The 14,255-nt window shown below is 33.7% G+C and overlaps 1 protein-coding gene across 1 annotated transcript; it reads left to right on the top strand.

The window, feature by feature from the left end:
- The first annotated feature begins 7,819 nt into the window (after positions 1-7,819).
- Positions 7,820-10,268, top strand: LOC106688562 (uncharacterized). Its single transcript, XM_014433070.2, has 2 exons — positions 7,820-8,261; positions 8,556-10,268. The coding sequence occupies exons 1-2, from the start codon at positions 8,036-8,038 to the stop codon at positions 9,251-9,253; spliced, it is 924 nt and encodes a 307-aa protein (XP_014288556.1). The 5' UTR covers positions 7,820-8,035; the 3' UTR covers positions 9,254-10,268.
- The last annotated feature ends 3,987 nt before the right edge of the window (positions 10,269-14,255 follow it).

Raw genomic sequence — 14,255 nt, 5'->3', positions numbered from 1 at the left:
TTTCTTCAAAATCCATCAAATGGATAAATCATTTTGTGATCAAATCTTGATTAATAACAAAATGACTGATTATTTTACTCTACTAGTTATAAAATAATTGATTTAGAAATGAAACAAACTTACTGGGCTGTAAACCAAATAAAGTTAATTTCTAAATTGGCCCTCTGTTTAGTTCAAAATAAATTTAAATTATATCTCTTAAAATAAAACAAATTACACGGAATAATACCTCCACATATTTTACTGTACTTCGAAATAAAACAAACATATTAGGTTATAAAAAAGATAAAAAAATAAAAAAAAATAAATAGTCCACAATAGTTTTATAGTAGTTTAAATACAGAATTAAAGGGGAAATAATAATCAAAAATAAGTTTAACATAAAGTTAAATCGCATAATATAAAAGCCTAGGATAAATAAACAAACGATAATCAAAATAATAAGGGATGACAACTATATTAACAATTTAACATCCTTTAAGGCAAATAATGTAAAACATATTTACACATTCGACAAAACTAATTATGATAAATTTAATAATACTGAGAGAAATATAACAATGTGCCTAAAATTAAAAACTGAGTAGTCAACAAAGCAATTAGCAAAGTTAGAATGACATAAAAGGTTATTCAGTTTATTTCAAAATTTAAAATTTCTTCTTTTAAATCTGAATTAAGTATTAATCACACCAAATAAAATTCCTCATCAGATGTTCTCGCTACACATTAATTATACTAATAACATTCCTTCATCAAATATTTCTTACGACTGTACCCAAATATTATATGGCTCATCTCATGATATTTAATTATATAATATATAATATTCATAGGTGCTTATATTTCCTTCGAAGAAATGCTGAATATGCGAAGATATTAAGAAATTCTCCGTTGCAGTTCACACATTTATTGTATATATACCATATATTTATTTATTTTACTTTTGTTTTAATTTATGACCATTCATTTTCTATAACGTTTCTCTCAGAACTATAGCAACAGAAAAAATCATAACTTGGGCTGACGTTGGTATCAAAATTCGATACCCTATAGGATTATTTGAGTGCATCTCTTTAACAGCCTGTTTCACTTAAACATGGATATAAGAATGCTGGGATTCAATTTCATTTAGGCGTATAAGCCTCATTTGGTTTTTGATTTACAGACTTCATTGCTGCATCAATGACATTTTCATGTTGAAGTTTTGCCCATTCTTCCTCCCTAGATACCACTACTTTCAGATGTATGAAAGGGAAATAAATATTTTTCTCTTCATCCTATAACTTTTTAATAATCTTTCGAAAGGAAAATATATGATCTTGTACTTACATTTCTGGTTTCAAATACCTTCTAGCATTGTTCTTTTTCAAGGTGCTCTGCAATAAACCTCTATAAACCAATCAAAAATGTTTGAAAATTAAAGTTGATTGATTTAATTTCATTATTTTTTATTGTCTCTAAGGAATGATTTTTTTACAGTTAATTTAATAAATTTCGTTATATCTAGTAATAAAAAAGTTCTCATATTAGGGAGTATCTAAGGAGTATATATGATTGAAAAGTGATGAAACTAAAATATTTATTTAGCAGTGATCAGTCTTTACAATTTGCTTTTAAATGGTGTTTAACATAAAACATTTTCCAGAAATTAAAATAGTCATATATTCTTCATTCTCTCCAAAATCCTGAAAGTGGGAAAGGTTAAAGAAATGAATGAACACGTGTTTCCGCTTCCTTCAAGTCCTAATCACCTGTAAGCCCGACATATTCGTTTGTGAGGTATTGGAGGGAATTTTAACAACAGGCTAGGAAATGACTGAAAACCGTGAAATTCAAATTATGTTTTATGCTAATATTTGAGACAGACTGTCTATCTGTAGCAATATTGCAGTATTTTTATTTTATTTATTTTTTTTTTTTACAAGAAAAGAAATTGATATCATAGACTTGTAAAGTCTGAGTCTCAGATTCGCCACAAATAATGATTACAAGCGCGAGAAGGAAATATTGGCCTCAAAGAGGATAAAAACAGAACAATAATATCATTCACGATCAGTTGGTTGATTATTCTTAGAAAGCACTATAACTGAAATCGGAGAATGACCCATATAGTTTATATAAACCCGGTGATAAGGACAAAGGGCAATAATTTTCACATTGGATTTTACCTTCAAATCGGGCCTACTATGAGCTATAACTGAAAAACTGTTTTTCTGTTGACTGTACCGCAATAATGCTCAATAGACTCAAATGATTTTGATAAAACTTGCCCAAGAAATCTCCTAATAGAAGTTTAAGTCTTATGTATACAATAAATTACAATGAATTTTTTCTTATTTATTTATTTAATGTAATTTACAACTGTACAAAATAATAAAAACAATAAGTAAATATGTTGTATGTTTCATACACAGTACAGATACACTTGAAAATCTTGGGAAGGAACCACCCATTGGTGGTTCTTCAAACATTAATTAAAATTAAAAGGTCCCGTGGTCAACTTCTTTTCAGACGCCTCGGAGGGTTATTAGGGATTGTTAAGGATGAAAGATTAAGAATTAATAGGTTAGGATGGTTAAGGAGTTTGGAATGAAAAGACGCATATCTATTTTGGGCCAAATCTGCAACGAATGGGATGTTAAGGTGAATGAGTTTATTTGTAACGTAATAAGGAGCATCAATGATTTTGCGTAGGAATTGTAAGTATTGGATGTGGGAGGAATTTGATGGTTTGGTGGAGCCCCAGAGCTCAATTCCGTCCAATTGGTCTGATTATCGTAGTGTATACTAATTTTTTGTAGTGATTGGGAAGTTTGGAGAGTTTGTCAAGTAAGTGTAGCAAGTAAGGGTAGAGGTTTACGACGGAGAGTAATGGTGATTTGATGGGATTTGTCAGGATTTATTTTGATTCTCCAGTTTTGACACCATTCTTCAATAGATGTTATGTGTGTCTGTAGTGTTTGTGATGCATTAGTTGGGTCGTTGTTTACAGACAGTATACATGTGTCATCAGCGTATGTTGTTAGGACTGTGTTAGGGTGGGTTGGGATGTCAGCTGTATAAACCGTATAAAGAATGGGACCTAAGATACTACTTTGAGGAACACCGGCGGACTGAGAAAAGAGAGATGAGTAGGCTAGGTTATGATTTACTTTAAAGGTTCTATCAGAGAGGTAGGAGCGGATTATAAGGAAATATGTAGGGGGTAGGAATTGACGAAGTTTATATAGCAGATCTAGATGCCAGACTCCATCAAAAGCTTGTTCAACATCGAGGAAGACTCCCGTGCAGTACATACCGCGCTCCAATGTGGAAGATATGACATCAACCACTCGATGGCTCTGTTGTATGGTAGAATGAGATGTTCTAAATCCAAACGAGTGGTCAGGAATAACATACTATGAGTCAAGCATTGGATAGAGGCGTTTTAATAAGAGTTTTTCTAGGATTTTGCCCATAATGGGTAGTAGTGAAATAGGACGGTAGGAAGAAAGATATTCAAGTGGCTTGGAGGGTTTGGGAAACATTTTTATTATAGACATTTTTGAAGGGTCGAGGAAATAGGTGGGTTTGAGTGTAGCTTTATAGATATAGGTAAGGAATAGAATGGCTTTACGAGAGAGCTGTTTCGGAATGTGTGCTGTAATAAGATCATGGCCAGGAACTTTTTTAGAAGGTAATTGGTAGATGATGTTCATTATTTCTGAGAGATGATAGGCATTAGGAAGAAGGGTCATTTGGAGTGGAATTGTTATCTCTGCTTCAACATGTTCAAGATGGGTTGGAAATTGCAAAGAAGAAATTGGAAAAAAATTTAAATAGATGACTTCTTAAGGTAGAAGATTAGTATACGAATTAAGTCGGTGTTACAAATGTAAATTTTGGCTGACTCGAAATTATTATTTATTTTATTATTTTAAACATTTTCGCAGAGCAACTCTAAATTCATATAGGAGATAAAAAATATTTGTGCTGATTGAGTTCGTACAAAAGAAGTACTTTTTGGATGTCTCGTATTTTTCGTCCATTCTGCTTCACCATAAAATTTTACCCGGATTACAACCATTAGGAAAACAATTGACAAATGTCAAATAGAGTTGATAAAAGAGTATTTTTTGGATTTTTTCAAAGCAAATGCTTTGACGTATTCTAATAATCTTTATGTTATTAAGAAGAAATGTAAAATGAAATAATATTTGGAATAGGTTTTTGTTTTTTTGTTCACAATGCTGCCAAATGTATTGAAAACTACATTGCCTACTAATCGATCTTATAAGATATAATATAAACGAATTAAAAAGTAAACATTTTAAAAACTCAATACAGTTTCCTTTTTTTATGGCCAAGTTACCTTAGGTATAAAAAGAAAAGGAATTTAATGGAAAAGTGACAAATCACAATTTCCATTCTTAAATTCTTAAAGCCAGAACCACCGTATAGTTTGATAGCACATGAATAGGGTACGGATCAAACCTCATTCTAAAGTTAGTTCCTAAAACGCTATCGTTGCCATGTGATACGATTGAGCGAACGGCTTTTTATTTTTGATAGCTCACGTTATTTAGATAGCATGACAAGTTGAGCTATAGGCTTAACCAATTCCTAGATCTAATTGTTCAAATGTTCTAAGGATGTTTAGAACAATCAGAGCTAAAAATATTCAAATAATGTGGCTGGTCTCTCCGTTTCTAAATACGTGATGTTTATTTTTAGCGAATGGCTCAACAGATTTCCAATTTGCATGTCTCAAATGATTCATACCACTGGGTTCACACCGAAAATGTTTAGCTCACCTAAAACATCTGGTTATGTACGGCTTTGGTCTCAGCGGGGACAATTCAGGTTTAATTTTACATAGTTAATTTAACTATCCTGTATTTAGTTAAGTTTACGGATAGCTAAATCTTAACTGTTCCAAACATTAGAGAGAAAGATACTCAGACGCATCTTGGCCCAGTAAAGTATGGTTCAGCTTGGAGAAGATGCACGAATAGGGAAGTCTACTTGTTAATAGGTGAGCCTGATGTTGGAAAAATTGTGAGAATTGGTAGGCTGCGATGGGCAGGATGGGGACTGATGAGAACCCAAATAAACTTCTCAATGAGCGCCTACATGGAACACGGCCGAGGGCCCACCCGAAGCTTCGATGGTTGGATGGTGTTCAAGAGGATTCAAGGACCCTGTTTGGAGTGAGGAATTGGAGAGCAGCTGGACTTGCCCCAGTAGTGGGTTGTCGCGCCGATTGATGATGATGATGATGGATCTTAACTGTAAAAGTGCAGTGATATTCTTTAGAGAGGCTACAGTTATACTGTTACTCAAATATAGTCATTATAATTTTTGCAGTTCTACCAATTGTGTATGTATAATATATTAATCAGGGTCATCTGTAGCTCAGGGAGTTGAGCCGTAGGTCTTTCATGAGGCCTATAAATAAAAAAAAAATGTTATGATTGATTTTTGGTTGTTATTAATTTTACTCAATTATATATTTTTGTAAGTAAATTATTTATTTATTTTTAGTAAATTTTCTATACCATTTTATTTATTTTTATTAGCTATATTTCCGCTTTATTGGTGTCTGTACTTTACTACACTAAGACAACAATTAGTCCGTTCTTTTTTTTTTTTTTTTTTTTTTTCTCTTTTTTCTCTTTCCACAACACCTTGAATGATTACTGGCTCATATCGTTCAGGAATTCCATTTGACATTTCAATGAAGGAAAGTGTATTAAAGATACTATTTAAACTAATTAAAAAATATATTATTGTTTATTGGGGGCAGCGGTAGGAGCGTGTTAACGCGCCAGTCTACCAACCCACACGTTGTCAGATCGAATCCCCGCTCCTACCCGGGCACAATATAATGCAAAACTCACTGACAACCTTCCCCCGGGCATTTGTGAGGCCCGTTAGCCAATGGATGGCACTCACAAAAAATAGGCGTGAGAGTGACGAATCACCCTGCGAAAAAAACAGGTCAAGAAACGCGCGATTTATTAGTAAATGCATCGTGTAGAAATACGATATATTTACTAATACTTCGTGCGAGGACTTAGGCCTCCATGGTCTGTTGCCCATAAAATAATAATAATAATGGTCTAAAGGTTAAAAATATATAAAAACAATATTACATTACATAAATTAATTATCTTCTAAGACTTTTTGGGGATACTGCACCCCGTCCTTTTTCAGCAAGATATAATTCGCCGTTTCGTTTTAAAATGAGTACATATACAATAATTTAGTTTCTGGAACCAGCGTTGACTGATTAGTCCACAAGGAAATATTTTTCCACCGTTCGATCATCTTTCATAAGTGATAGGATAGTGGGAAAATGTGTCTTCTCCCGACTACTGGCTCTCTCAGTTCTTGACTTTTGCATGTGGGATTTCGAGGACTGCTTCGTAACTCCAGGATGGATATGGACCACTCCTCTGGACCACTCTCCCGTGGTTGTGGTGTTCCGGAGACTGCTGACCACTGCACCACTTTAGATTCACTAAGGGCCAGATTGCTGAGGAAAACACGACTCCACGCCCTCACAGAGGGTAAGTTTATTTATTAGCCGTAGTGGATTCTACGGATACATCGAACTGCTGCTGCACGCAAGAATTGCACAAAATGCATATTAGAAATTAGAAATAGAGATAAATAGATAAGTTCCATTTCTGGTGATAAATAGAAAAAAACAATTAATATATAAAAGAATATTTTAAAACTACATTTTACTTAATTAAAATGTTGAAATAACTTAATTCAATTAATAATAATAATTATTTTTATAGGATAAGAATCGAGATAATGGATTAAAGAAGAGAATAAATATATGTATTAAAACAACGTATTTCTATTAAGTTTTTGAAAAATTGACTTTCACTTCAATATTTTAAATTTATTTTTAAAAAAGTATAGGTCATTTAATATAACAAATTCATATTAATTACTTTAATATGGAATATAATTTATAAATGGCGTAATTTATAACATCGTAAAATGAAAGAAGAATTAATTTATAATTAGATAACTACATACAAACGAACTCAAGTGTTGAGGGGTTCTTAAGTAGAGGGACTTAAATGTATTGAATTTGTTATATGTTGTCCAGGACCTTGGAAATTTCCGTTGAGAAGCGGTTCCGTTGTTTAGGGGTGACCGTTAAAAGTGTAAGCAAATGAGAAAATTCTTCTTGGCTTCCTCTGCACATCTTTTCTATTTACTTATTTTATATGCTTGCTACTTAAATAAATCATGATAATTTATCGGAAAAATATACTTAAAAAGAACACTTTAATTTCAATCTTTATGTTTGGTTAGTTATATAGTTGCTATTTATTCAAAATTATTTAGTCCATATGAAATGAAATATTACTTAGTAGTTTTAGTATTTTTTTTTAATATATAATTTATTCATAACTACTCCTTCCTTGAACATGGCTACTGCAAGGAAGCTATTAATGATCTTTCGAGATATATGAAGATCTTTCGAGCATAGTGTCATAGTTTCATTCCGCTGCGCTGACACATCACCCCTACGTCTCTAACGAAGAGAAATGGTTCCTGAAACCCAAATTAGTGATAAACAAACAGTTGGAAAATGAGCCGTATGTTATGCGCCTTAAACATTAAAACAACCAACCAACCGGCTGTCCCGACAATAGTTTGTTGACTGTTTTCCAGACCAGGTCTCGCCTAATGCCATATATGCATAATGTATGTAAATTTACCCTAAGCATTGAGAACAACAAGCATTCTAGCCAAAATCCATTAACATATTCATGATTGAGATCACCCTATAAAGTTTATCCTCACTGGTAAATGCGATTATTTGTGTGATGAATGGGATAGCTACCCATACTATTAAAGCTTGTAAAATCTATTTTTTTTCACTGATCCGTAAATATAATGTTTCATGGGAACGCACAAGAGATGTGTCAGAGCTCTTGTTTACCGGGTTAGGCGTGTCGGACGTGAGGAGGAACAAATTATTCCGTAGAATAAAAGCAAAAACCAACAGAAGAGTGGTGTGTACCAAATGTCCTGGAAGATTGCTCTGGTCTGCTGCCTGATGGTGACAGTGATTCCCCATCCGGGAAACACGCTGCGTCTCTTCAGTTGGCTGCCTGGCTATCAGGGATTCTTCGGAGGGAATAACTCAACAACGGGGATATTAAGTGGGGCAAGGCAAGCTGTCAATACAATTGCTGGTGTCAAGTCTCAAGCGCTAAGTTCTGTTGTCAATGCCACTAAGCAAGTTCTGGGTAAGTCCTTAAGATTAGATCAGTTCTGATTTAGATAATAAAACAAAATATTTGATCTGGATACATGAACGTTCGAAATGCAAACTATGGATGTTATCCTACTGATTTTGAAGTAAGTAGTTGTAATTCTTGTATTTATTTCCAGTATATATTTATTCTCGAATATCATGGAGATTCCATAAAGAAACTAAAAGTTAAGATGGAACTCTCTAAATCAAATATATTTAAATATTATTGTTAATTTCTAGTTGTTCTTTTTATACCAATTTTCAATAAAGCAAATTGTCAATACAGATGCGGGAGCAAGAATTACGGCCCCAATCCCATTGGTTGGATCTGCTGTCGGCTTGGGAACCAACGTGATGAAAGCTGGAGCAGACGCCGTGAACTCCGTAGGACAGGCTAAAATCAGTTTTTTCCAAAATCTTAAAAACGCTAAGATATCAATGCTGGAACGAATGTTCGGAGGTTCAATATCAACAACTGTAAGAACGACAACTTCACGTCCAGCAATCTCCATCACAACCTCTAGACCTCTGGGAACGAGTACTGCTCCTACGACTACCACCAGAGGCACAACTTCTACCCTGGCCACATCGAGAACTACATCTACTACAGCAACTACAACAATACACACAACTACTACAGCCTCAACAACAGCACCCACAACTACCACAGCTTCCACTACAACCACAACAGTACCCACAACTACTACAGCCTCAACAACAGCACCCACAACTACCACAGCTTCCACTACAACCACAACAGTACCCACAACTACTACAGCCTCAACAACAGCACCCACAACTACCACAGCATCCACTACAACCACCACAGTACCCACAACTACTACAGCATCCACTACAACAACGCCCTCCACTGCCACAGCATCAACAACTACGTCAATTCCAACTACAGCTGGAACCTCTCCTACAACTTTGGCAACTGTTTCCACTTCAACCACTACAACGGCTGCAACTCCGTCTGGTTGAATAAACATTATTGAAAAGTAATTCAGAGAAATCTGATTCGCTTTAAACTAGATGATGGAATAAAATTTTTCGGTAATTAGGATTTGGATAAGATACACTAATATGAACATGGTTTCAATTTAATGAAAAGATTCGGATGGTCTTTGCTAAATATGTTTATAATGGAACACGGGAAAATCAATATAGTTATATTTTAGTACAATATTGTAGAAGGAAGACTTATCAATCTAATATCCTGTACTTCTCGAAAACATTGTTACATTTTTTTAATAGAAAATAATGGCTGGATCAGTGTCCATTGTTTGCGAAAATTTCGGATTTCAATTTTGGAATAGGAATCACAAAAATATTAAATAATGAAAATTATGATTCAAACTACTATATACTTATGCTAAATATATTATTGACTGGAGTAAAAATTTGGAGGAAAAAAAGAAAATGTGTCCTTACGGTTCGTACTGTTCTCGCTCTGGATCCGCCAATATGTTGGGAAAGAATTTTGTACCCAAAATTTTTTTTAAAGTAATAGTCAGCACTATAAATGCTTATGTCCAGGACAAAATGATATATATTAAAGGTTAATACAAGCCAAAATATCCTATTCAAACTTTTTCTATCCTCAGAGTAAAAAATTACATCTTTAAGCTTACTTTCCCAAATATAATTAAAATAAAGTATTATCCAGAGAACAGAGAACAATGGTTTTGTACCGCTTTGCTAAATGTAAACGTTAACACTTCCCTAAGATTTTTTCTTTTAAGATACAAAACCTTCTTGTACTGACAGCCTTTGACCGAAAAATATGTATACAAAAATTTATGGAAATATAAACGTTGATTATAAAATTTATGATAATGATTATGAATATCTGAACATGACCTAATATACAAGTACAGAACAAAAATTATATTTTTTTTTGCTATAAAAATAGACTCATTATTAATATTTTTATGAAGTTTTTTTTTTTTATACATAATGTATTTGATAAATTATTAAATTTCCATTGTATAAGTTATTTTATTTGTGGTTACCTTTTTGTGAAAACTTAGTTCTCTTGAAAAACTCTGATTTATATTGTTTTACCTGTGAACCTTTCAGAAGATAAAATTAATCTGTTTCTATTGTTTTGTTCATCTAAAGGTTAGTGTTATAGTATTATTATTCGTATTATTATTCAGTGTCAACATAGAGAACTTAATGACTATTCATTATAGGGTATGAGGAGAAAGTTGTTAATTTTACACACAAATGTGAAGTTAACAACTTTTACATTTGTGTCTAAAATAATAACTATCAACACCCAGCAAAAAACTACTTGATCTATAAAGTAAATTGTGTTATTAATATTAAGAAAATTCTTTATTTTTTACTTCCATTGCTTTTTTTTACATGTGTTAACGCCATATATTGACAATATAAATGTTTTCTAAAGTAAATAGATTTAATTACTTTATTTATTGTTTATTTTGGTTGGAAGTTTTAAATTAAGAGAATTTATGCTTGTGTTGGTAATGTTTATGTGGTGAAATACCGGCTAGCCACAACAACAATTCTACACTGGGCTAAGGTCAGTAGCAATGGTAAAGTAGCCCCGTCGACTTCGTATCGTACAATCGCCCTGAGGAGTATCCTAGGTATAGTCGCCCTGAGGAGTATCCTAGGTATAGTCGCTCTGACGAGTATCCTAGGTATAGTCGCCCTGAGGAGTATCTTAGGTATAGTCGCCCTGAGGAGTATCCTAGGTATAGTCGCCCTGAGTAGTATCCTAGGTATAGTCGCCCTGAGGAGTATCCTAGGTATAGTCGCCCTGAGTAGTATCCTAGGTATAGTCGCTCTGACGAGTATCCTAGGTATAGTCGCCCTGAGGAGTATCTTAGGTATATTCGCCCTGAGGAGTATCCTAGGTATAGTCGCTCTGACGAGTATCCTAGGTATAGTCAGTCGCTCTGACGAGTATCCTAGGTATAGTCGCTCTGACGAGTATCCTTGGTATAGTCGCTCTGACGAGTATCCTAGGTATAGTCGCCCTGAGGAGTATCTTAGGTATAGTCGCTCTGACGAGTATCCTAGGTATAGTCGCTCTGACGAGTATCCTAGGTATAGTCGCTCTGACGAGTATCTTAGGTATAGTCGCTCTGACGAGTATCCTAGGTATAGTCGCTCTGACGAGTATCCTAGGTATAGTCGCCCTGACGACTGATGTATTTGGTTGTACTTACTTTACAAATAGATGTTTTTATCCGAACCAGTGTTTATTTATTTTTTTAAAGCAAGCTTTCTGACAAGGAGGCAATGTCGAACTGAGGTGGCTTAACATAGTTTTTGGTTCTCCGGGCCTTGGATATAAACATTTATTTGTAAATTTGAGCATAGTTTTGGTCTTCTGGGCCTTGGTTTAAAACGTATGTTTGTAAAGTTGCTAATTATTTTGGTTTTTCAGTCTAGGATGCAATTTTTATTAATTAGTTGTTATTAACTAATTATTTAATTGTGAAGTTGTGCATGATAATTTTATTAATTATTTTATAATTAATTTTGTAAGGTAAGTAATGACGCCTAAGATAGATAAAAATAAAATTGAACTATCTGAGCTTGAAGATGAATTATTAGATTAAGCTCAAGATATAAAAGATACAAGGGATATAGGGTATTCCTGTTCAGAAAATCCTGGGAAATGAATTTTATTTAAAGCTCGATTATTGAGGTTAAATAATCTTTTGATAAATTTCAGGGACGTTTTAAAGAGGCAAAATCTCTAGCCAAAATTTTAGAAGATGAATCGATCTCGCGATTTGATGCTCTACGATCCGAGACTAGAAATATTTATTATGAGGCATTGTCTTTTGGGATTACAGGGGAAACCGCCGCCAGCGGTTAAATAGTAATAATAAATAGTAATAAATTGGACTTTAAATCGCGGATTAAATTGCCAACCATTAATCTACCCTCATTTAATGGCCAAATTTCGAATTGGGTTTCATTTAAAGAGACCTTTATTTCTTTAATTCACAATAATGTAGATTTGAGTGAGATACAAAAATTCCATTATCTCAAGTCCACTTTAAAGGGTTCAGCGCTACAATCGATATCGTCCTTTATGACAACTTCTGACCGTTATGAACAAGCCTGGGCAGCTCTGGTACAAAAATATGACCATAAACGAATTTTACTCAAAATTTTACCAAAAGGGTCTTAATGTCTAGAAATGGGTCCATGACACATAATAATTGTCCTATATACCCAGAAAGACATCGTTTGTATAGGTGTCCGCGTATTCGCTCATTGGAACCTAAACAACGTTTCGATAAAATACAACCGCTAAATTTATGGTACAACTGTTTGTTGCCCGGTCATTATTCCAAGAAATGCCCTTCTCCTAGCTCTTGTAATAAATGCGATAGGCGGTATCATTCATTGTTGCATTTTCCAACATCTACTAATAGGCGGATGAATGACGCGGGTGGGACATATTTCTTCATCCTCCCAAAATAATGATGCATTAGAGCGAGATCCTTCCTCAGAACGTATGCCAGGTTCTGACAAGAAAACAGTAGGGACACAAGTGAACTTATTCTATGTTTTTATCCGAGCCAGCGTTTATTTATTTTTTATGAGTTAAGCTTTCTGACAAGGAGACAATGTCGAATTGAGGTGGCTTAACAACATCTTTAAATAAAATTACATAATTTAACAATTCATTGAGTATTTTCTTCACCTTTGAAATGAATTGACGAAGCTATATGGGGTTCAAATAAATGCCAATTTTTTTCAATGAAATTATCTGAAGTAATATTATTTTGGTATATTCTACAATTTAAATCGACAAGATATTCTTTTCAATGCAACTACCTCATACCGCTCTAAACTTTTTTCAATATATTTTACCCCTGAGCTATGGATGCCCTACCTTCCATGACAATTTTATTAAGAACAAGGAAGAGACCTTTAACATAGCTCTTGATAAATACAATGTCATTAGTGAATTAAATGCTTATTGCACGAATTAAAGGAAATTATTAAGAATGATTTATGAAATATCAGGGGTTCAGGAATTAGTAAAGATCCAGAAATTTGACTAGTTAGCCTTAGCTAGATCGAAGGTGTGTATTTCGGATCTCATGGGTTCAGTGTGCAAGGGTTAAAGGTAGTACACATTCATAAAGACAGCGAAAAAAATTTCATAAAGTATTATTTGATGTAAGTTTAAAAAAAAAAGAAAAACAGAGTCTTCTTTTATAGGATGACAATTTAGTCCAGGAATCTATAATCTCATCAAATTAACAGAATATGAGCTCAAGTCGATCATTTTTTAAAATTATGATCTAGTGAAATATCCTCATGCCTTCATTTATGTGCACCGGTTAATGAAAAAAAAACTGATAAGCACGTTCTTATGAACGTTAAAGAATGATGTTAATTGGACTTGTTTTGAAAGTCTTTCGTCAGGCCATTGTATTAATAATAATAATAATAAGTTATCATTGATAGATGGAATGTCAAGCTCTATTGGAACTGTGCCGCAACCATCATCATAGTATTCCTCTTAATAAGCAAGATATTTTGCTAATCACGAACAGGAAAAAATAAGCAAGTATATAGAAATAGGCGTACCATCGGATGACAACCTTCACAAGGTGGTATCCGAAGATTCGGAAAGATCAGGGTCTAGGTGAGGAATTTAAGTTGTAAAATCATGAGAAACTCTTAGTCTACCATTAACTTTCTCAATCAATGGTCTGATCCCGGAGACAACACTGGAGGTGCATTAAGGACTTAGATCAGTCGTGCCTTATTAGTATTATTATTTCAATAAATTGGGAAAAAGAAAATACAATGAAATCTCGGTAATTCAAAATAACTGCTGTAGGGAGTGTTCAGATTACTGAAAAATGGTAAATATATATATAGGTTATGATTTACTTTAAAGGTTCTATCAGAGAGGTAGGAGCGGATTATAAGGAAATATGTAGGGGGTAGGAATTGACGAAGTTTATATAGCAGA

Source organism: Halyomorpha halys, unplaced genomic scaffold (genome assembly GCF_000696795.3).
Source record: "Halyomorpha halys isolate HHAL.00 unplaced genomic scaffold, Hhal_1.1 Scaffold1155.1, whole genome shotgun sequence".
Lineage (NCBI taxonomy): Eukaryota > Metazoa > Arthropoda > Insecta > Hemiptera > Pentatomidae > Halyomorpha > Halyomorpha halys.
Note: the sequence above shows the minus strand (reverse complement) of the source record. Positions and strands in the feature narration are given on the sequence as shown.